At 45.6% G+C, this 21,842-nt stretch overlaps 1 protein-coding gene across 2 annotated transcripts in view; it reads left to right on the forward strand.

The window, feature by feature from the left end:
• Positions 1-21,842, forward strand: part of LOC149322520 (activin receptor type-1B-like) — a 58,356-nt gene that overhangs the window by 25,451 nt on the left and 11,063 nt on the right. The window contains exons 5-7 of one of the 2 annotated variants that reach the window (XM_089479051.1): positions 5,775-5,942; positions 6,902-7,058; positions 8,036-8,184. In XM_089479051.1, coding sequence (XP_089335177.1) covers positions 5,775-5,942; positions 6,902-7,058; positions 8,036-8,184 — 474 coding nt within the window. The remainder of the gene's footprint in view (positions 1-5,774; positions 5,943-6,901; positions 7,059-8,035; positions 8,185-21,842) is intronic. The other variant, XM_089479057.1, reaches the window with a different exon arrangement.

Consider the following 21,842-nt stretch of genomic DNA (forward strand, 5'->3'; position numbering starts at 1 on the left):
CAACCCTGGTCTCCAGAGTCATAGTCCAACACTCAAATCACTATGCCGTGTTGGTTCTTATAGACTCAAACTGGCTAACACCATATTTTAAAATAATATTGATTAAAAAATAAATGCATAAATATAAAAGTTATTTAAAAACAATTAAACAATAAATAAAGTGAAAACATTACAGTTCATTAAAAACTATACACAGTAATGCCTCAGTTAATGAAATAGATGTGTCCCTGAGCATTACTTCTTTAATTTGGTTCTAGAGGCAGAAATAACATGGAAAGCATAGCAATAGGTTCCTGCACCACCCACCCATACACACACACAGAGAGAGAGAGAGAGCGAGAGAGAGAGAGAAAACACTTCACAACACGTTTCAGCAAACCTTTTATTAAAAAATAACAATATACACATGTAAAATGAAGCAACCACATTAGGTAGGCATAGCATAAGTAAGCAAAAACATTTTGAAACTTCTCAAGACCAGTTGAATGCTAATTCAGAAATCCATCCAGGAATGATTTTTTTTCTTTCACCTGCTTCAATTTTTTAAATATTTTTGTTTTGGTGGTCAAACATTCAAGTTTATGCTGTTTTAATATGCTGGGGGGGAATGTGGTGAGGCAGGCTGATTTCCTCATTCTCCCTGTTTTGCTGTTTACTTATGCTCAGTAAGAAATTCTGGAGGCAGCTCCTCTTTACTTTGAGTGTTTAGAGTTTAAATCATCTTTGGTCATTATTTTTGTTACTGTTAATTTGCTGTTGCTCATTCTTCCTTGACTTTTTAAAGTAGTGGTTCTAAGTCTTTGCTATTAATTACTAGTAGTATGGTGCTGCCTGCATATCTTAAATTGTTTATTTATTTATTTTGATTTTTACGCTGTTTTTCTCCCAGAAGGGGACCCAAGGCAGATAAAAACATTTTAAAAGACTTTACAATAAAAATTTAAAAACAATTAAAATGATCTAGCTAAAACAGGATAAAATTAACACCAAAAACATACAAAAGTTAAAAACATAACTTATTGATTATTGTTCCTTCAATTTTCACACCTGCTTCTTCCAAGTTTAATCCTACTTTGAATATGTTATTTTTGGCATACAAGTTAAACAATTACCCATTTGGAAACAATTCCATTTCTCTGTATTAGTCCTAAAAGTAAGCTCTTGTCCTGAGTATGGTTACACATCAGGACAATCAAATCCTGTGGTACATCCATTTTAAAAAATTGCGATCTATAGTTTTTCATGATCTGCACAAATAAAAAGTTCGCTATAATCTATGAAGCACAGGCTGATTTTCTTTTGAAATTCATTGATGCATTCCAGCTTGGACATCTGGCATTTTTTGCTCCATATATGTTAAAAATCTTGTTATAAAATTTTGTAGATTACTTGGCTTGCACAGAAAATTAAATCAGTAGTCTTTTGGTTTCTACAATCTCTTCTGTCCACTTTCCTAGGAATTGAAATGTATATTGAGCATTTCTAATTTGCAGGCCATTGTCTTGTTTTCCAAATGTGTTGACAGATTTCAATTAAAATTAGATTGTGTCTTTCTAGCTTGAAGCAGCTCTATTGGTATGCCACCTGTTCCTGATGAATCTTTTCTCCTCCAAGTGCTCTGAGTGTAGCTACCATTTCAGTTTCTAAAGTTCATCTTCAAATGTTCTTCCTTGAATTAATCTGTCATCTTGTATGGTATATTTCGCAGATTTTGTGGAAGAGTTCTGTTCTTCCTTTTTTGTTATAATCTTCATCTCCTCAGTATATTGTTTCCATCAGCTTTTTAATTTTTATTTGGTCATGTAATTTGTTCCCCTGCTAGTCATATATCCCCACTCTTGGTTTAAATTTCCCTTTGATTTCTCAGATTTTGTGGAAGAGTTCTGTTGTTCTTCCCTTTTCATTGTAATCTTCAGTTTCTCTACCTTGATTATTATAGTACTCCTTTTTTTTATCTCTGTGCATAGGTTTCAGAACAGTTGTATTCAGGGTTCTGACTCAAATTTTATCATCTTTTGCTTCTCATCTGTCATCCATTGAGGCTCCTCTTTCTTTTTGGCTGCAGATAGTGTCATTTTCCATTCCTCTCTGACAATCAGTTTTTAATTCTTCTGCATCTAGTTAGAACATAAATATTAATTATGGTTATATTGATGGGTTTCCTTCAAGTCTTACTGATATTATTTGGTCAGCCTTTTCATTATATCCTTTGACTGATATTGCTACATCTCACTATTAATGCCATCCCATTTTTTCTTGTCTTCATTTCCTGAGTAAAACACTGTAATTATCTGACTTGGAATGTCCCATTCCTGTCCACTTTAGCTTGTTCACCCCAAGTACTGCAATGTTTATATGTTGCATTTCTCATTTTATCACGTCTTGCCTCCCCTGATTTACATCTTTCATATTCCATTTTACCTTCGCTAACCTACCAAAGCTTTTTCATTTCTTGAATTTGAACTCTACAAATTATTCTGGAACTACATCCTGTGCAAAAAAAACCAAAAAAACCCCAATCAAATAGAGTGAGAATGTAGGTCCGCCATTTTTGGCAGATCTGGTAACTGGCCAGCAGAGCTACTGACATGGGTAGACCTGATCTTTGACAAATATACACTGCTCTGCTGTTCCTGTATTTACTACTGTGTAAGTATACCTGGTGTCTAGAATATATATTTCCACCTTTACCTGATATATTCAGGTTTCCCGCCCTAATTGCCCCTCCTGCTGTGTAATGGTTTCACATTCCTTAATGAATTCCATTGTTGCTAGAAACAAACTTCACAGTTTCACCAATATTACCTCACCACAGCCTCCACAAGCAAACATAGGAGGAGATTGAATACCGTATTTTCCAGTGTACAAGACGACCAGACGTATAAGACTACCCCAACTTTTAAAATGAAAATATAGGGTTTGGCCTATACTCACCATATAAGATGACCCCCCCCCCCCCACTTCATTTAAAAACCGGCTGTGTGCACCGGTTCCCCAGGCCTCTGCTAAGGCCTGCAAAACCTGCCTCACATGCAGGCAGCACCATGGCCTACTATAGGCCAAGTTAAGGGGGCCTGGCGCCCACACATGCTGGTGTCCAGGGTCCTCCATAGGCCTGGAAGCCGGCAGCAGACTGGGTGCATCGGCTTCCAGGGGCCAGGGAGGCCTGGAAGGTAAGAGGAGGTCGGCGGAGAACGTGCCGAGCCGCAAGACTTTAGCAGTCTCTGTGGCCGGGCTTAACCCGGCATATAAGACAACCCCTGACTTTTAGCGCAATTTTTGACTGTTAAAAAGTCATCTTATATGCCAGAAAATACGGTAACTGCAGTGGTCATCTGTACTCTAAACTCCCCACAAAAAAATGTGTAAAACAACATTAGAGTGCTCTACAGGGTTGGCACAGCCTACAATCTCAGCTGCAGCTCTATCTTCTAATGGGCCCTCCACATCCATGGATTCTTTATCCACAGATTCAACCATCTGCGGCTTGAAAATATTATATATAAATTATAAGGGATATGTTAAGACACCAATTCTGTAGATCAGAAGATTGGAAGGTTGGCAGTTCGAGGCCTGAGTGCTGCATGATGGGGTGAGATCCTGTCACTAGTCTCAGCTTCTGCCAACCTAGCAGTTTGAAAGCATGCAAATGCAAGTAGATAAATTGGTACCACTTTGGTAGGAAAGTAACAACATTTGAACATTCGGTGCAGTCATACTGGCCACTTGACCACCAGAGCAGTCCTCGAACAACGCTGGCTCTTCGACTTAGTAACAGAGATGAGCACCACCCCCTACAGTTGCTTACGACTAGACATTCATGTCAAGGGACTATCTTTATCTTTACCTTATATAAATTATAAAGAGCATATCTTGATTTTGCCATTTTATATGTGGGACACCATTTTACTATGCCACTGTATTTAATGAGACTTGTGCATCCACAGATTTTGGTATCCACAGGGGGTCCTGGAACCAAACCCCCATGGATACCAAGGGTGTGCTGTCATAGGGTTAGAACCATGGGTGGATTTTACACCTAAACTAAAATCTTATTTATGTAAGCTTACATCCAACTGTATTTCCAAGGTATACAAATCCTGTAAAATAGTAGAAGCAATAACCTTGTTCAGCTCAGAACAAGCAGCATTCACTTGAGTTGCCTGCTGATGTAGGGTGGTTTTCCTCCAGAAAATGCAGAGTCCAAGTCTGGCAGCTGGAATCTCAGTAAGAGTCATCTCAAAATCATTGGCGGGTTACAAACTGCCATAAAGTATGCGCTCTGCGCGTACTAGGGTTAGGAAGGGCCGTATTAGGGTTAGGAAGGTTCTTACCTTCCTCACGGCCCTTCTTCCCAGTACGCGCGGAGCGCGTCTTAAATGGCGGTGCCCATCTGGGTCTGGCCGCTGGGGCTTCCCTACGCAGCGAATGGCGGCGGCGGGAAAACAGCCCCTTGAGGGCCGTTTGTAACCCGCCACTGTAAACCTCTTGCTTAATAACTAGATGTGCTTTTTTCTGTGTACATTAAAATAAATTAATTCACTTAAGATGCTGGTGTGGGAAGTCTGTCTCTCCCCCCCCCCCCCCCCCGGTGAAATATAGGTCCAAAACACACTGCAGAAGTAATCCAGTTTAAGTTGGCTGTAGCTGCCCTGTCTCAATGCTAGGGAATCCTAGGAATTGTAGTTTATTGTGGCAGCAGATGTCTCTGACAGAGAAGGCTAAATGTCTCACAATTCCTTAGCATTGAGCCAAGGCAGTTCAAGTGGTCTCAAACTGGATTATTTCTTCAGTGTGTTTTGGACCATAGAGTACTTGTTTTAGGGCTTCAGGGACAGCAGTAATTTTTCTTCCCCATAATACTATAGTTGAATATCTTATTTGTTACTGTACACACTACAGAAGTAAACTAAAATTGTACATGAGAGAAATATACTGCGCACCACCACCATGTAGGGTTTGTTTTTCCTTGCCACCCAAGTCAGACCACATTAGGGATCTGTCCATGTATTCCATGATCCCAGGATTATTATCATTAGTTTTTTAAGACAAAACAAGCAGTCTGTTGCCTTACTAATACAGTCAGCAGTGACTTTGTTTTTTTCCTATGATGTGAATGAAAGTGCTGGGACTAACCTCTCTTGCTACGTTTTTCAGAGTATATTTCCCCCTCTGAAGCATTGAGTTGCTCACAATATTTTCAGTTTGTTTCATGGCCATGGGGCAGTTTGGCAACAGTTAATGGCCAGAAAGCCAGCATGATATAATGGTTTAAGCTTTGGACTATGACTCTAGACATCAGGGTTTGAATCCTGGCTTGGTCATGTAAACCCACTGGATGACTTTGGGCAAGTCACACTCTCTCAGCTTCAGGGGATGGCAGTGAAAAACTCTCTCTGAAGAAACTTGCCAGGAAAACCCTGTGATAGGTTCACTTTGCAGTCACTGTAAGTCAGAAACTACTTGAAAGGACACAACAACAACAATGGCAGTTACTTTTTCCTGAGAATTGCCAGGCCAAGTTCTGTAAAGTTCCTATACTTGTTTAAGTCTACTGGAAGAACTAAGCTGGACCAGGAAACATGAGTCTGAAGTGGAGACATTTCTTGTAGTAATTGGTGCAATCTGAGCCTTTGCAAATGGAGTTAAAGTAAATATTTCTTCCTCACTTATGCTACCAGCTGCTTATAGCATCTGCTGTTCATAAAAGTAGAACCAGTATGGCTACAGTTACCCACCCCATTTTAACACCATTTTATGTGTCTTATCAACAGATAATGGCACTTGGACTCAATTGTGGTTGGTCTCTGATTACCATGAGCATGGCTCTCTATTTGATTATCTCAACCGATATACTGTAAACATAGAAGGGATGATTAAATTGGCTCTGTCTGCTGCCAGTGGACTAGCACATCTGCACATGGAGATTGTTGGTACCCAAGGTAAGAAAAAGTTTTCATAGATAAAACTTCAGTGATCATTGACAGGTGGAGCTGAAAAAATTAAGATGAATGCATAAATTGGAAATAATAATAATAATAATAATAATAATAATAATAATAATAATGGCAAACCAAAACTAGTTGATCGAGAAGACTTCCAAAGTGGGGCCCAAGGCAACTCACAGAAGGAAATCAATTAAAATCTACCAGTGCAAGTTTAGGATCGTCACAGTCAAAGCAATATAAAATTATAATAAGTCATTTATCTCAATTAAAAAAGCCCTGATGCAGTTACATGGTAAAAACTTGCTTAATCAAAAAGGTTTTGTTTGTCAGTGAAAGGAAAGCAGGGAGAGAGGTAGCCGAGCCTCCTGTGGAAGGAAATTCCAGAGGGCCGGAACAGCCACTGAGATGATTCCCTTTCGTGTCCTCACCAGATGAGCCTGTGATAGTGACAGGACTGAGGGAAGGCTTCCCCCTATAGATTTTAGAATTCTGCTAGGTTCATATCAGGAGATACTTTCATATAGTCTGCACCTATGCCATGTGGGGCTTTGTAAGTCATAACCAACATTTCATTCATAAATTACATTAGACTATAATTCACCATAATAGGGACTTGTACTTCAGGATAACCAGGGTTATTACATCAAAGAAGGGAGTAGCTAAAGGGAGAACAGATAGAATGCTCCAACAAGATGGGAGATGTATGTCTCAAGTGGGCCACTATCTTAACAAGAATAAACTGATAGTTAAGAACTCACTCAACTTGTGTCATTGCTAAAGTCAGTGTAGTGAGTTTGAGAAAAGATCTTGTCTCTTCTGGATTACCAACTTCATTTGACGCTGTAAAGGAGATTGTGTTTAGTGACAGTTTTAGTGCTGCCCTCCTTTTTATTTTATTTTTGGCAAATTGTTAGTGAGTGATGGGAAGGTTCTCTCTCTTTACACTCTTTTAGGAAAGCCTGGGATTGCACACCGAGACTTGAAATCCAAGAATATACTAGTGAAGAAGAATGGAACATGTGCCATTGCAGACCTGGGTCTAGCTGTCCGCCATGATTCTGTTACTGATACAATTGACATTGCTCCCAATCAGAGGGTGGGAACAAAACGGTAAGGACATAGTGGATGACCTGATCTGGATGTCAACAAAGGCATGGTCAGAAGTTGTTGCAAATATTTCCTTCATACTGTCTCTTTTTCTCCTTTGCCCCTGTTGCCAGATACTTGCCATCTGCTCATTAATTAATTTTCTCCACATGCAACATTTAGGTTGGGTATTTGACCAGGAAAAATGCAATAAGTGTTTATTTGTTTAGAACACCTGTATAGACATCCTATCCATCAACAGATTTTATATTATTACTAGAAAGAAAAGCAAATTAGATAAACCATTATTGTGAAACCATAATATATCTGTAAATAGGCAAAACAAAATCCCCATAATCATTAAGTTTAATTGTAGTAATCTGGCTTTAGATGTCCATCTAGTATAACAGTGCAGTGGCTGATTTTTTATTCCGTCTGCATAAATAGAAAGAGAATCGTTTTTCCAATTAAAATACATCAAATAGTTTATTTTGGCTTTTCCAGAATTCTCCTAATATAATGTCTTGATAGTGTTTTGTGCTTTTAAGTTCCTTTAGTGGACTTAGTCTAGTCCCTTGATTTAGAGCACTACAGAGCAGAGAATTAGAGTACATTGCAATCATGATGGAACCATTGGCATTCTTAGTCAATAGCCTTTTCCCAAGATGATTCCTTGGCTCCTCTTCCTGTTTGGAAGTGTCTAGCAGGGGCTAAGTATCAAAAATCTTTGCTGCTAGGTTTGCCCCAGAAGCAAAGCTTGTGTTTTGGCATTTTGTTTGCAGTGGATAATATTATGAGATGGTTGTAGAGAGCCTACAGTACAATACACTTTTGACACCATAATAGTATTCCTAAATCATTTTACTTAAAATAAGTGACTTAGAATGATGTAGAAGTGTGTGTGTGTGTTTGTGTGTGTGTGTGTGTGAGAGAGAGAGAGAGAGAGAGAGAGAGAGAATTTGTCTGTGTGTCCCCAGTAGACACCATTGATAGTTAATCAGATTGTTCTTACTTTTTTGTTTCAGTTACATGGCCCCTGAAGTTCTTGATGAAACTATAAACATGAAACATTTTGATTCGTTTAAATGTGCTGATATCTATGCCCTGGGCCTAGTTTACTGGGAAATTGCTCGCAGATGTAACTCAGGAGGTAATAGACTTTTTTCCCCTGTTCATATCTTTAAATTTAGAGAATTTCCATTGTCTTCAAGTGCTGGAATACAGTAGTGTCATCCAAATGCATGAAACTTTAAAAAGGAAGTAACTTGGTGTTACAGTAAGCTAGAGATCTGATGGCAAAAATGGAAAGCTGTGCTGACCTGTCTTGTTTGAAAAAGAAAGTAGTCTTGTTGATTTTGAAGATGCTTTGTTCCTATTGAGTCAGCATTCCTATCAGACTCTCCTTAATTAGTTCAGTTGGAATTATTGGCCTTTGTTCTGGTGGCAGAACCCTGGTTCTGGATAAGCTTAAAATGGTTGCCTGAGTTCTTTTGGATGCACTGATTTGTTACTGAAATTTTATTGAAAATCTCTTCTCTGTGTGTCCACAAACTTACTCTGTAATAAGCAGCAATTTGCATATCTTTTTGATTGTCCTGTGGTGGGGATTATCATTTAGATTCTTTTTTTCTTCTAGTCTTCTGTTGTGGATTGAGGATAATTTGATTACTCTACAGGGTAGAAGTAGAATTGTAATACAGGAGGTGGGGTGCTCTGGGAATAAATAAGACATTTGCTCAGTGAAATCCTTGTGCAAAGATGTGGATAATAGAGATGGAAAAGACATTTCTAGGGATTTTTGTCTTGTCATAAAAAAAAAGTAAGTAATTTAAAACAACACTTTAGATAATTAGGAATAAACTAGGATGTTACCTGGAAATACATTTTTATAAAATGATTGTGGATTTGTTTAAACTTAACTTGATAAATTGAAAAGAAAAGTGAAAGCAGAATTGAACAAACAGAATAAGTTACAATTACATAATGAATATTTTATCCAAAATAAAATTTCTTCTTCGTGGTCTCTGTGAATCATACAAATGGGTTTCACTGCGCCTGCGCAGTGCTGTTCGGAAACTTCTGGAATCACTGGGCAAAGTTAACTTTGCAACATATAGAAACTTTTTGGCGGTAACTCCGCCCACCCGTTATAAGGCCCCTGCCTTCCCGCTCTTTTCCCAGTTCCTTTTTTCCGCCGCGCTAGCTGCTTCAGGGAACTTTGCTTGCTTTAGCTTGCATTTGCAATCACTTTCATTTTTGACCTCGGACCATCTCTTGACCATTATTTGTCTCCCGCCCCTGGTAACTTCGAACTCTCGGACTGTTGACCTCGTTTCTGGACTTTCCCTTTCAACTTGACGACTTTGGAAAATGCCTGCGCCATTTAAGAAGTGTGATGTCTGCGGGGGCAAGGTGCCCATCCAGGACCCACACTCCTCCTGCCTCCTCTGCTTGGGCAAGGACCATGATACGAAGGCTTGCCCGCTCTGCAAGTCCCTCTCATCCCAAGCTTGCAAGAACCGTGAGTCCTGGCTGACTTCGGCCATCTCTCTGGGCAAGGTTCAGGAGGGAGGCCCCCGTCCATCATTGGCTCCTTTGGCTCCGCCGCCTGCCTCATCTTCCCGGGCGAGTGTGTCCAGCGTGGTGTCTGCCCCGCCGATGGCAGGATCGTCCACCACCACCACCGATGTGGCCCGTGGCTCACACAAGCCCAGTGCCACCGACAAGCCCTCCAAGCGCCCCCACAAGCAGTCGGGGACTGAGGGTACCGAGCCCAGGGCAAAATCCGGGAGGAAGCCGTCCCTGGAGGGCTGACGCGCGAAGGATCGCGGGGAGGCGGAGGTCTCGTCGGTCCCGACTCCATCCTCCAAGGCGTCGTCGAAGGCATCTCGACACGCCTCCAAGCTGCCCGAGACGGGGGCATCCTCTTCGGGGAAGGCTGCACCGGTGGAAAAGGCGAAGACATCTAAGCCTCAATCCATGGGAGCCGTGGTCCTGCAGGACCTGCCGGACAACCCTTTCTCCCCCCGAAGATCGGGTCGAGACGCCACAGTCGTCTAAAAAGAGGCACCACAAGGAGGCAGCTGAAGGCTCCGCACCAAAGAGGTCCAAGCCCACCAAGGACCACACCGGGTTAGAGGTCTCCTCCAAGGGAAGGGAGCGCTTCCCACAAGCAACGCTCCCTGTCGAAGAAGGCTCCAACACCAGCCTCTTTGCGCCCTGATGGCTCCTCCACCTCGCATGCGGCCGCTCTCCTGGACACACCGCTGCCGTCGACGGTCGACTTTGTCCGCGCCGATGCGGAGGCAGCTGATCTCCCTCGGAGAGTGTCACCTCCTCCTTCAATCTATTCGGAGGTCGACGAACCGATGGAGAGGGACACTGACATGTTTTTTGACGCCGAATCCGGGAGATACTACAAGTCAGTGAAGAGGGAGACTGCCTTCAGGGAGTTCACCCGGCTCAACCTACGCCCGGTGGCCCCCCAAGATGACGAGCCTGCTCCTTCCAATGCGATGGCCTCAGCCTCTGCACCACGCCACTCCCCCGACGGAGCCATCGGCCCTACAGATCCCGGCGTGTCCAGCAACTGGAGTCAGGGTCCCGGACATCCCGCTTACCTCGGACACTGACTCCGAGGAAGAGCCCTTGCTACCGTCGGGGGAGCCCTCGGACGACGACGACACCTCCGTCCAGGCGTCTCCGCAGCGGATGCACCACCTGGAGCCTTCCTCCCCGACGGATGATGTGCGCTCATTTAACGAGCACATCATTAAGATGGCAAGGGCCCTGGACATTGAGCTCTCCTACCCCTAGGAGGAGGCTTGGGATCCTGTGGAACGTCGGGTGCATGGCCGGGTGCCCACGCCTCCCTCCATCCCGCTGCTGCCCTCCCTCGAGTCCATTGTTGTGGGATGCGCCAGCTTCCCTCGTCGGATCGTCCAGAAAGATCGAGTCCCTCTGCCGGATCTCCCCGTCGAGTTGCTCTTGGTTGGCCGAACACCCCAAGCAGAACTCGGCGATCGTAGAGGGGGCTCAGCAGGGCTTCGTCCCCAAACAGGCAACCTCCCCAGTCGACTGGGAAGCGAAGAAAGTTGATGGTCTGGCCAAGAAGGCCTACTCGGCGGCGGCCCTCGCAGTCAAGGCCATCAACTATAACGCCTGCATGGGGGCGTACATCCAGACCCTCATGGAGGGGATCTCGCCACTCGTCCCGGACGTCCCAGACAAAACCCAGCGACGCCTGGTAGAGAGATCTGTGATGAGGCCCATTCGATCGGCAGCTGGCTCATCACCGCCTCCAGAAATGTGGTTGACTGTGCGGGACAGGCGATGTCGGCGTCGCTGGCTCTGCGCTGGCATGCGTGGCTGAGGGGTTCGGACCTCAATGCCAACATCAAGTCAGCCATAGAGGACATGCCCCTGGATGGTAGCGGCCTCTTCCACGCCGAGACCAACGAGCACCTGAACCGCAAGTTCAGAATGAAGGCGGCGGCAAAGAAGCACGGGATGTCATCGGCTCCCATCTCGCCCTTCAGAAAGAGGCAGCGCCCGTGGCAGCCGCAAGGTCAGTCACAGGGGACCTTCCAACAAGACCGGCAACCTCAGCAGCAGGGCTCCCAGAGACGCCGGTACCCCTCTCAGTCCTCCTCCTCCTCTGGCCGTCACAACTTTCCTTCCCGGTACCGAAAGTCCTGCCGGCAGGATACCGACCAGGGGAAGAAGAGAGCCTGAAGGGTTGCAGCGCGCTTTGTCTCTCCTTTTTTCTTTTTGGAAATTTTAAGTCCCTTTGTCACCACCCGGGCCTCCATTACAACGGACTCGTGGGTCCTCAACATCGTCCGTAGGGGTTATGCCCTCAAGTTCCAAGAGCTCCCCCCAACCGGAGCCTTCATGTCTACTCACCTCTCAGACACCCTTCTTGACGAAGTGCGCACTTTGCTGGACAAGGGGGCAATCTCCCCTTTATCGCCCGAACAATGCTCCAGTGCTTTTTCCTCCAGGTACTTCACGGTACCGAAGGCGGATGGGGGCATCAGACCCATCTTGGACTTGAGGGAGTTGAACTTTTTCCTTGAATACCGCCGGTTCCGGATGGTAACCTTGGCTTCTATCCTGCCGCTTCTCCACCAGGGTCTGTGGTTCGCGACGGTCAACTTGAAGGATGCCTACTTCCACATTGGAATTCGGGAGTCCCACCGGAGATTCCTTGCCTTCGCCATCGGCCCCACCACGTACCACTACAACGTGCTCCCCTTTGGCCTTGCCACGGCTCCGAGGGTCTTCACGAAGTGCATGGCACCAGTGGTGGCATACCTTCATCAGAAGGGCTACAGAGTCTTCCCGTACCTGGACGACTGGCTGTTTGCCGCCGACTCACAGCAGGAGCTTCGAGAGGCAGTCTCATTCGCCTTGCACCTTTTGGACTCCCTCGGACTGGTTGTCAACGAAGAGAAGTCCCACTTCACTCCGACCAGACAGGCCAAGTTCATCGGAGCCATCCTCGACTCCGAAAGATGCTCCGCCTTTCTCCCTCGGGACCGTTTCCAGGCGTTGGTGGCATCGCTGAGGCCTTGCATCTCCCACAGAAGGGTGAGGGCCAGGGACGTCCAAGTAGCTCTGGGCCACATGGTGTCAACAACGTTCGTGACACCGTGGGCAAGGCTTCGCCTCCGACCACTGCAGTCCTGGTTCCTCTCAGTCTTCTCTCCAATGGAGGACCCTCCGTCCATGTGGCTCACAGTACCGAGACCGGTGGCCACCTCACTGAGATGGTGGCTGGACTGCCGCAACGTCTGCGTTGGGATGCCCTTCCATCAACCTCAGCCTCAATTGACTTTGACAACCGATGCTTCCCTGGGAGGCTGGGGCACCCACCTGCTCAACCTGGTTGTCAAGGACAAGTGGTCGACCCAGGACAAGCATTTCCACATCAATGCTTTGGAGATGCTCGCAGTCGAAAAGGCTTCGAGGGCATTCGAATTCGCTGTCGCAGGCAAGGTGGTCCTCCTGAGGACGGACAACACCACCGTGATGTATTACATCAACAAACAGGGAGGCACCAGATCCAAGACTCTGCTCAAGATCACTCTCCGCATTTGGGTCTGGTGCGTCCAGAGACAGGTGCTCCTCCAGGCAATTCACCTTCCAGGAGAGGACAACGAGTTGGCGGACCGCCTAAGCAGATCTCCCTCGGTGTGCCACGAGTGGAGGCTCCATCCGGAGACGGTCAGCGACCTGTTCGATCGGTGGGGAACCCCCCAAGTCGACCTCTTCGCGACCGAATGGAACAGCCACTGTCCCCAGTTCTGCTCCAGGAGGCGAATGGACGGATCCCTCGGAGACGCGTTCGCCTTCCTTTGGACGGGAGAGCTGCTCTACGCCTTCCATCCCTTCCCTCTCGTCATCAGGGTGGTGTCCAAGATGACAACGGACCGTTCGGATGCGATCCTAATCACTCCGTGGTGGTCAAGACAGCCCTGGTTCGCATCCCTTCTCCACCTCTCCAAGAGATGCTTCCTCCACCTCGACTTCCGTCCGGACCTGCTGTCGATCCAGGACAGCCGGATTCTGCACCTGGACATCGAGAGCCTGCCACTTGTGGCCTGGAGAATCCAGCCCTAGCCTCGCTACCGGACGCGGTGAGGACTGTGATCCTGGCCGCGCAGAAGCCATCCACCCAGCGGTCCTATGCCCTGAAGTGGAGGAGGTTTAGCCTCTTCCTTGATCGAAAGGGCTTGTCTCCTGCGCAGGTGTCCACTCCAGTGGTGCTGGAGTTTTTGATGGCACTGTTGGATGAGGGGTTGTGCCTCACATCCATCAAGTGCTACCTCTCTGCCAGGTACCAATTTGAGGGTAGGGCTTCCTTCTTTAGGGGCCCCTTGGTGAAGGGATTCCTGAAGGGATGTGCCAACCTGCACCCTCCAGTGTCGGTACCGGCCCCGGCTTGGAGCTTGGAGGCGGTGTTGGCCGCGCTCCAATCCAAGCCCTTTGAACTGATGGCCACAGCAGACTTGAGACTACTGACTTGGAAAACCGCTTTTCTTTCATCACCTCTGCCCGCCGTGCGGGCGAACTCTGTGCCTTGCAGAGGGACCAGCCCTTCCTGAGGTTTCACAAGGACAAGGTGGTCCGTCGGACAGACATTACTTTTTTGCCTAAGGTTGTGTCTGCTTTCCACATGTGCCAGGACATTGTGTTGCCTACCCTCGCTTCCAATCCAACATTGGATGCGGAGCGAAGCCTGCGCTCTCTTGATGTCAGGAGAGCGCTGGCGTTTTACCTGGACAGAACTGCTGCCTCCAGTCGGTCTGAGAGACTTTTCCAATGCTCCTCGGAACCGAAGAAGGGGTTGCCCGAGTCTGCGCAGAGGTTTTCCAAATGGGTGGCTGGTACCATCCACCTCTGCTGTGAACTGTTGGGCAAACCTCTCCCTGGCACGGTTCGGTCTCACTCCACAAGAGCAGTTTCAGCATCCTCTGCATTCCTGTCGGGTATTCCCTTGGAGAATGTCTGTAAGGCTGCTGTCTGATCCCAGCCATGGATTTTTATAAAGCACTATAGGCTGGACACCAGAGCCATCCGAGACGCAGCTTTTGGGAGGGCTGTGTTGGTTTCAGGGTTGCATTGATTGCACTATTGATGGTTTGTGTTTTCAGCATTTATGTACATAATGCCACTGTTTTACATTCTGTTGAATGTTGATTTGCACAATTCCAATGGGACTGGTCTTGCATGACCTTTTATTCCCTTCTCAGGTTTGCAATGTTATTGCTGTGTTGAGTTTGTGCATGAACAAAAGAATGACTCTTTTATGGTTCAAGGTGTTTATTGTTGCAATAAATATACCCTTGGTTTACCATAGCTTTGGTTTCAGGACACTCCCTCCGCCGCTTACCTAAGCTTGTCAGTCTAAACCCATTTGTATGATTCGCAGAGAGCACGAAGAAGAAGGACAGGTTGCTCACCTGTAACAGTATTTCTTCGAGTGGTCATCTGCGAATACATACAAATCCCACCCGTCCATCCCCTCAGTGTCCTGCTCTTATTGGCTCTTCCATCGCCTGCTTGGCGGAAAAATTGCGGAACTGGGGAAAAGAGCGGGAAGCCAGGGGCCTTATAACGGGTGGGCGGAGTTACCGCCAAAAAGTTTCTATATGTTGCAAAGTTAACTTTGCCCAGTGATTCCAGAACTTTCCGAACAGCACTGCGCAGGCGCAGTGAAACCCATTTGTATGTATTCGCAGATGACCACTCGAAGAAATACTGTTACAGGTGAGCAACCGGTCCTTCTTCTTCGTGGTATCTGTGATTCATACAAATGGGTTATACTGCCCCTGCGCACTGCAGTGTTAGGAAACTTCTATAGAGCAGTTGCATAAGATTTTTTGCAGTAATCCCACCCACCCTGAGGCAACTATAGCACCTCTCCTTCCATTTTACCTCCATTCTTTTTCGTCCACTGCTGCATCATCATCAGAGGAACGTATATAAGCTTCTACTTTCAGTTTTGACTTCAAACTTTCTCTTGTCGATTTTTTAGCTCAGACTGGATTCAGTTACTGCTTCACATTTTCCTCTGGTTGTGGAGAAATATCAGCATGAGATGCATGTTCCCCAGGAGGGTTGGATGAATTGGAATAGTTGAAAAGGTGCACCTGTTGTGGGGCCAAAATTCCCGAGATGGACGGGCATTTGAGATGTCTGCTGTGTCTTGGTAACATCCATTTTGTGGACACTTGCATTCAGTGTAAAGCTTTCACCCCACAGGCTTGAAAAAATAGATCACTGTGGTTAAAGGTCTACTTCATGAAGATTCTCTTTCCTGTCCCTTTGCAGACACTGTTGGCTGCTTCAATATTGGTGGAAATTACCTCTCTTCCCAAGCCTTCTATCTCAGTGTTGTTATCAGGCTCTTTCTTGAGAGCAACCTAAAAAGAGTAGCCCTAATCAAGACAGAAGCACATCTGCATACCCCCCCCCCCAAAAAAAAGGCACCTGAACAAACCACCACTTGGCACCATCAGCAAACTGCCTCCAGCGGAAGGTCGAAATGATGTTACCTGTTTCTTTAGGAAGCATAAAAAGAGAGGGCAGGAGACAAGTCTCAAATTCAATCTGGCGAGATGTCTACTGCCACCCATGCTGTGATAGAAACCACCACTCCGTCTTGTGAATCTTCCTGTGTAGAACCACCTACTCCACCACAGAACCTTGACCATCTGGAGAGGCATTGGCCATCCCAGTTATGTCACAGAGGGTTCAAAGAAGAAAGTCTCCTCATCAGCCATTGCAGACATCTAGGCTTTCTTCACTGTAGAGGTGGTGTCTGTTCAAACTAGCCATTTCCCACAACACACACTGCTGGGCACAGCTTCAGAAGGAGAAATCCTTGAGTTGTCAGACCTCTTTAATTCCACCATATATTGGACCCTAGTTCCCGCAAGGCCTCAGACCCTGTCCAGCACATCAACTTCTGCCACTACAGATAACTGACTCTGACTGCAGTTCATCTGATGTTCTGGCTTAGCGTCTTCCAGCCCAGGGTGATCTTGCTTTACATAGTGATGATGTGTGCTCCTTTGTGGACGGAACCATCAGAATTGTAAAGTCATATAACATACAAATAGACCAGATGAAGACCCATATCAAAGACTTGATTTTTCACAGGGTACAGATACAGATCCCAGTACCACCAACCCTTCTAATGTTGCCATATCTCCTTCAGGTGATACCAAAGTCCTGGCCCTTGCCATCTTCAATGCCCTTCACATCAAAGAAAATCAAGTTGCTTTATAAAGTGATTGAGATTGTGGTGGATGTGGCATAATCCAGAGCTCCACAGAAGATCCACTCTATACCAGGGGATAAGGAAGAGAAGAATGCGGATGCAGTGGGGAGGAAATTCTATTTCTGAGGTGCTCTCCTTTCAATGATAGTGAACTATATGGCTTGCATAGGAGCACACCAAAATTATATAATTCCTCAGTAAACTACTGAACGATAAGAAAGTGGCCTCTTTCTTGCAATCAGAGGCACAGAGACCGGCAGATCAGCAGATCAGTTCATTGTGACTCATAGCTAACTGCAAAAGGTGCCATTGGTCTTTGGATGCAGGCATGGCTACGCTCCTTGGATCTGACCACGTAAGGTTGTTCCACTATCAAGGATCTGCCCTTCAACAAGAAAGACCTCTTTAATTCCACCATACGTTAGACCTAGGAACACACACATAAAATGCAGTTAACATTCAGGAAGTTCAGGTTTCAACAGTTTTCACAGACCACCTACACACTGAAGACTTTGTGACACAAATTCAGTACTAGACAGACAAGATCTTGTAATCCAGCCCAATCTAGGTATCCCCAGAGGTGTCAAAGTGAGGACTTTGACATTCCCTTGGTCCAGCTTGTTCCTTGACCCATCTCAACACCCTTTCCCACCATTTGGTGACAGGCTCAAGACACTGTTAAAACCCTCTCCTCCCTCCGTCTCTCCATTATTTTCTCCCTCCGACTTCGCCAATTATTTCATTACAAAGATCACTACCATTCGTTCTGAGTTAACTCCTCATGATTTGGCTCCCACCATTAATCTCCTCACCCCTCCTACTAATAAACTCTCTGTGTTTCCTCCTGTTTCTTTGGAAGAACTCTCTTCTCTGCTGAACTCATCAAAACCCACCACCTGCTCTCTTGACCCACTCCCTTCTCATCTTCTAATCTCTATAGCCCCCTCTTTGTTACCCTCCCTCCTCTATATCTTTAATCTCTCTTCTCTTTGGGTTCCTTCCCCTCAGTATTCAAACATGCCTTAGTTTCCCCTATCCTGAAAAAACCCTCTCTCGACCCCTCTTCCTTGGCTAGCTATCGTCCAATCTCTTTTCTTCCTTTTCTCTCTAAGGTGTTGGAACAAGTTGTCTATTCATGCTGTCTTGAGTTTCTTGAAACCAACTCCATTCTGGATCCCTTCCAGTCTGGTTTTTGCCCACGGCACTCCACAGAGACTGCCCTTACTAAGATCTCGAATGATCTTTTGCGGGCCAAGGCGAATGGCCTTTATTCTATCCTTGTCCTACTCGATCTGTCTGCGGCCTTCGACACCGTGGGCCACTGTGTCCTAATAGATGTACTCTCTGACCTTGGTTTCTCGGGCCTTGTTCTCGATTGGTTCACATCTTACTTGTCAGATCGATCTTTTTCAGTGGTCTCGGATGGTCAGACCTCGTCTTCTGTCCCCTTATCTGTTGGAGTTCCTCAGGGCTCTGTTCTGGGTCCCCTTCTGTTCTCTTTATACACACTCTCCCTTGGCAAACTTATCAGTTCTTTTGGTTTCTCCTACCATCTGTACGCCGATGATACCCAGCTGTACCTTTCCACCCCTAATCTTTCGCCAGATCTAGAGCAGCAAGTGTCATCCTGTTTAACAGCTGTCTCCCACTGGATGCACCATCGGCGTCTGAAGCTCAATATGTCCAAGACCGAGCTTCTTGTTTTCCCTCCTAAGCCCACCCTTCACTACTCCTTTTCTATTTCTGTCAATAACGTCTCTATCCAGCCGGTCCAGGAATCCCGCAGTCTTGGTTTCATCTTTGACTCCTCTTCGTCATTTATCCCTCAGATCCAGACCACAGCCAAAGTCTGCAGATTTTTTCTCTATAATATCGCCAAAATCCGTCCATATCTCTCAGCTTCTACCGCAAAGACACTGGTCCATGCCCTAGTGGTCTCACAACTAGACTACTGTAACCTCCTCTTGGCAGGGCTTCCCCTCTCTCATCTCCACCCATTAATTTCTGTTCAACATTCAGCTGCACGCATTATTTCACTCGCTCGCTGTTATGATCATGTCTCCCCTCTGTTGTCCTCCCTTCACTGGCTCCCTTTTCCTTTCCGCATCAGGTACAAACTTTTGCTACTCACCTTTAAAGCCCTGCATGGGCTGACCCCTCTTTATTTAACCAATCTTCTCTCTCCCTACATCCCTACTCGCACTCTCCGCTCTGGTAGCCAAAGTCTCCTCTCCCAACCCAGGATCTTCTCTGCCCCATCCCGGATCCGTCCCTTCTCTCTTGCTGCCCCTCATTCCTGGAACCTTCTTCCTCTGCATGCACGGCTCATCACTTCCCTAACCAGCTTTAAGGCTGAGCTGAAAACCATATTGTTTAGGGAAGCGTTCTCAGGGAATTTGTGATTGTCATCTGGCTGTCTGATAACATTTGATGTGATGTGATTTGTTTTATATTTGATGTTTTTAATTTGTTTTTCTTTTCTATATGTAATTTTATCTATTCCTCTTTTAATTGTTATTATCTTAGAATGTACGCCTTGGGCAGGCTTTTATATACTCTTTAATTTTACTGACTTTGTACAGCGCTGTGTATAATTACAGCGCTTTAGAAATAAAGTTTAATAATAATAATAATTTTCATCAGCCTTGGGCCTCCATCACATCAGATTCTTGGATCCTCAATATCAGCAATAGGGGAGTACGTAATAAAATTCGAGGAGACTCCATCTTCCACTTCTTTGCATTACTCCTTCATCCCCAGAGTTACTGCAGGAGGTGGAAATTTCCTTGTTGAAAGGTACTATTGACCCTCTCACTCTCTCCCATCTGAATCACGGGTTCTTTTCCCAGTATTTCATTGTGATCAAGAAGGATGGTGAACTGCATCCTATCCTGACTTTCAAAGTGGTTCAGGATACTTACTCTCAAATCTATCCTTCTTCCACATTGCAATCCACTCACGTCATGAGTTGTTTCCTTTGCCTTGCTGTGAGGAAGTGTGCATACAGGTTTCGAGTCCTGCCATTTGGTCTCTGTACTTTACCAAGGTCATGGCAGTAGTATCATCATGACTTCAGCAGAAGGGTGCCATTCTATTTTCCTGTATAGATCACAGACTAGACCAGCTGCTTCTGAATATTCATCCCACCATCGATCTTCTGGATCTGCTTAGACTGATAATGAATTGCGAGAAGTTGTGCTTAATTCCTGCTTAAGTCATAAAGTTTATCAAAGCGATGGTCGACGCTCAAGCCCAGGCCACCTTTCTAACAAACAATTATAAAGCTCTCCAAAGGTGGTATCTCATTACATCAGAAACCTATGGGACAAGGCCATACATATCTAAGTCCTTTTAGGCTTCATGGCATCGACAACATCTATGACATTGCATACCAGGCTGAAATGTCAGTTTTATAAGCCTGGTTCCTGTGGGTCTTTGATTCCCTGGAATGGTGGCTCAGGGTACTGAGAACAATTCAGAAGTCCTTGCAATGGTGGATGGAACTAGTAAATGTACAGATCAGTACATTCTTTCTCCCTCACAACTGCAACAACTTGTTATTCTGTGTCTCTGTGGAGGGATGGGGGACCCATCTTGATGGACTTTCGATCAAGGGGAAGTGGTCTCCTGAAGAAAAGACTCTCCATATCAATGTACTAGAATTTTTCACTGTGGAGAAGGCTCTTCATGCAATGAAGATATTGCTTTGCGTTCTAGTAGTGTAAGTGGTGACAAACAACATGACAGTCCTCTACTATATCAACAAAGAAGGCAGAATCAGATGAACCTCCCTACTTTGACTAACCTTCCGTCTGATGGACTGGTGCATTGGTTCGAACATTTCTATCTTGTAGTCTACTTCCTGGGAGAAGATAACAGATGCAGATGCCCTGAACAGTGTCAGAAATGATCAGGGAAAATCGTGAGGCAATGCCTTGTTAAATCATTGGAATGGGCAGGATGTTTACACCTTTCCTCCGTTTCCTCTCATCACCAGGTCATTGCAAAGCTTCATTAAGACAGCAAACTGCATTCTCATCATGCTGTGGTGGCCTAGGTAGCCCTGGTTCACCCTGCTTCTCAAGTTGTCTTGTTGCATCCATGTCAAGCTTCCAGACCAACTGGACCTGCTCATCATTTACCATGAGATGGTGAGGCATGCAGACCTAGACACTGGAATCTCATGATGTGGAGAATACAGCATTAGCCTCTCCCTGACGTGATCAAGACAATTATTGGAGCTGCTCATAAACCTATGCAATTCTCTCAGTACAAGTGGATGACTTTTCTGTCCTTTCTAGCACCAGATTGGACTGGAATTAGTCATGTATTTTGAGTTTCTTCTCTCGTGTTCAGAAAAAGATCTCTTCCTTTCCTCTATTTGATGTACTTAGCTGTGATATCAGCCAACTTTCAGGTCACCAGCAGACCATCCTTTTTAAAGGACCCATTAGTAAAAGAATTTGCTGAGGTGTTATAAGAACCTTCATCCGCTACCTTTGTGCTGATACCTCAATAGAATCTAGAATTGGTGTTGTCTCAATTGACTAGTAAACTTTTTGAGCCTATGGTGTCCTGTCATGTCAGAGTATTCATATGGGAGATGACCTTCCTATTAGCCATCTGGCTGTTGAGCGGGCAAACTGTGCACTTCAAGTGGACTCTCCATACTCCCGGTTACATTGGCACAAAGTTGTCCTCAAAATAAACATTACTTTTCTTCCTAATATCATCTGCTTTCCACATAAATCAACACATAGCATTGCCTGCATTGTTGCTAAACTCAATCTTGGACCTGAATGGGGTCTATACTTCACTGTCAGAAGAACCCTTGCATTCTATGTCAGCAGAATGACTGCCTTCAGGGCTTCACAGAGGCTCTTAATCAGTTTACTCTTCGAGTGAGGAAGGACTGCCTGTTTCTTGAAATTGCTTCTCAAAGTGGGTAGCCTCTACGATGCACCTAGCCTACCAGATGGCCAAGAAAGACCTCCAGCTCAAATCTGAAGTCACTAGAT

The sequence above is a fragment of the Sceloporus occidentalis genome, unplaced genomic scaffold (assembly GCF_023333645.1).
Source record: "Sceloporus occidentalis isolate IW3139 unplaced genomic scaffold, rSceOcc1.0.p SCAF_1, whole genome shotgun sequence".
In the NCBI taxonomy this organism is placed as follows: domain Eukaryota; kingdom Metazoa; phylum Chordata; class Lepidosauria; order Squamata; family Phrynosomatidae; genus Sceloporus; species Sceloporus occidentalis.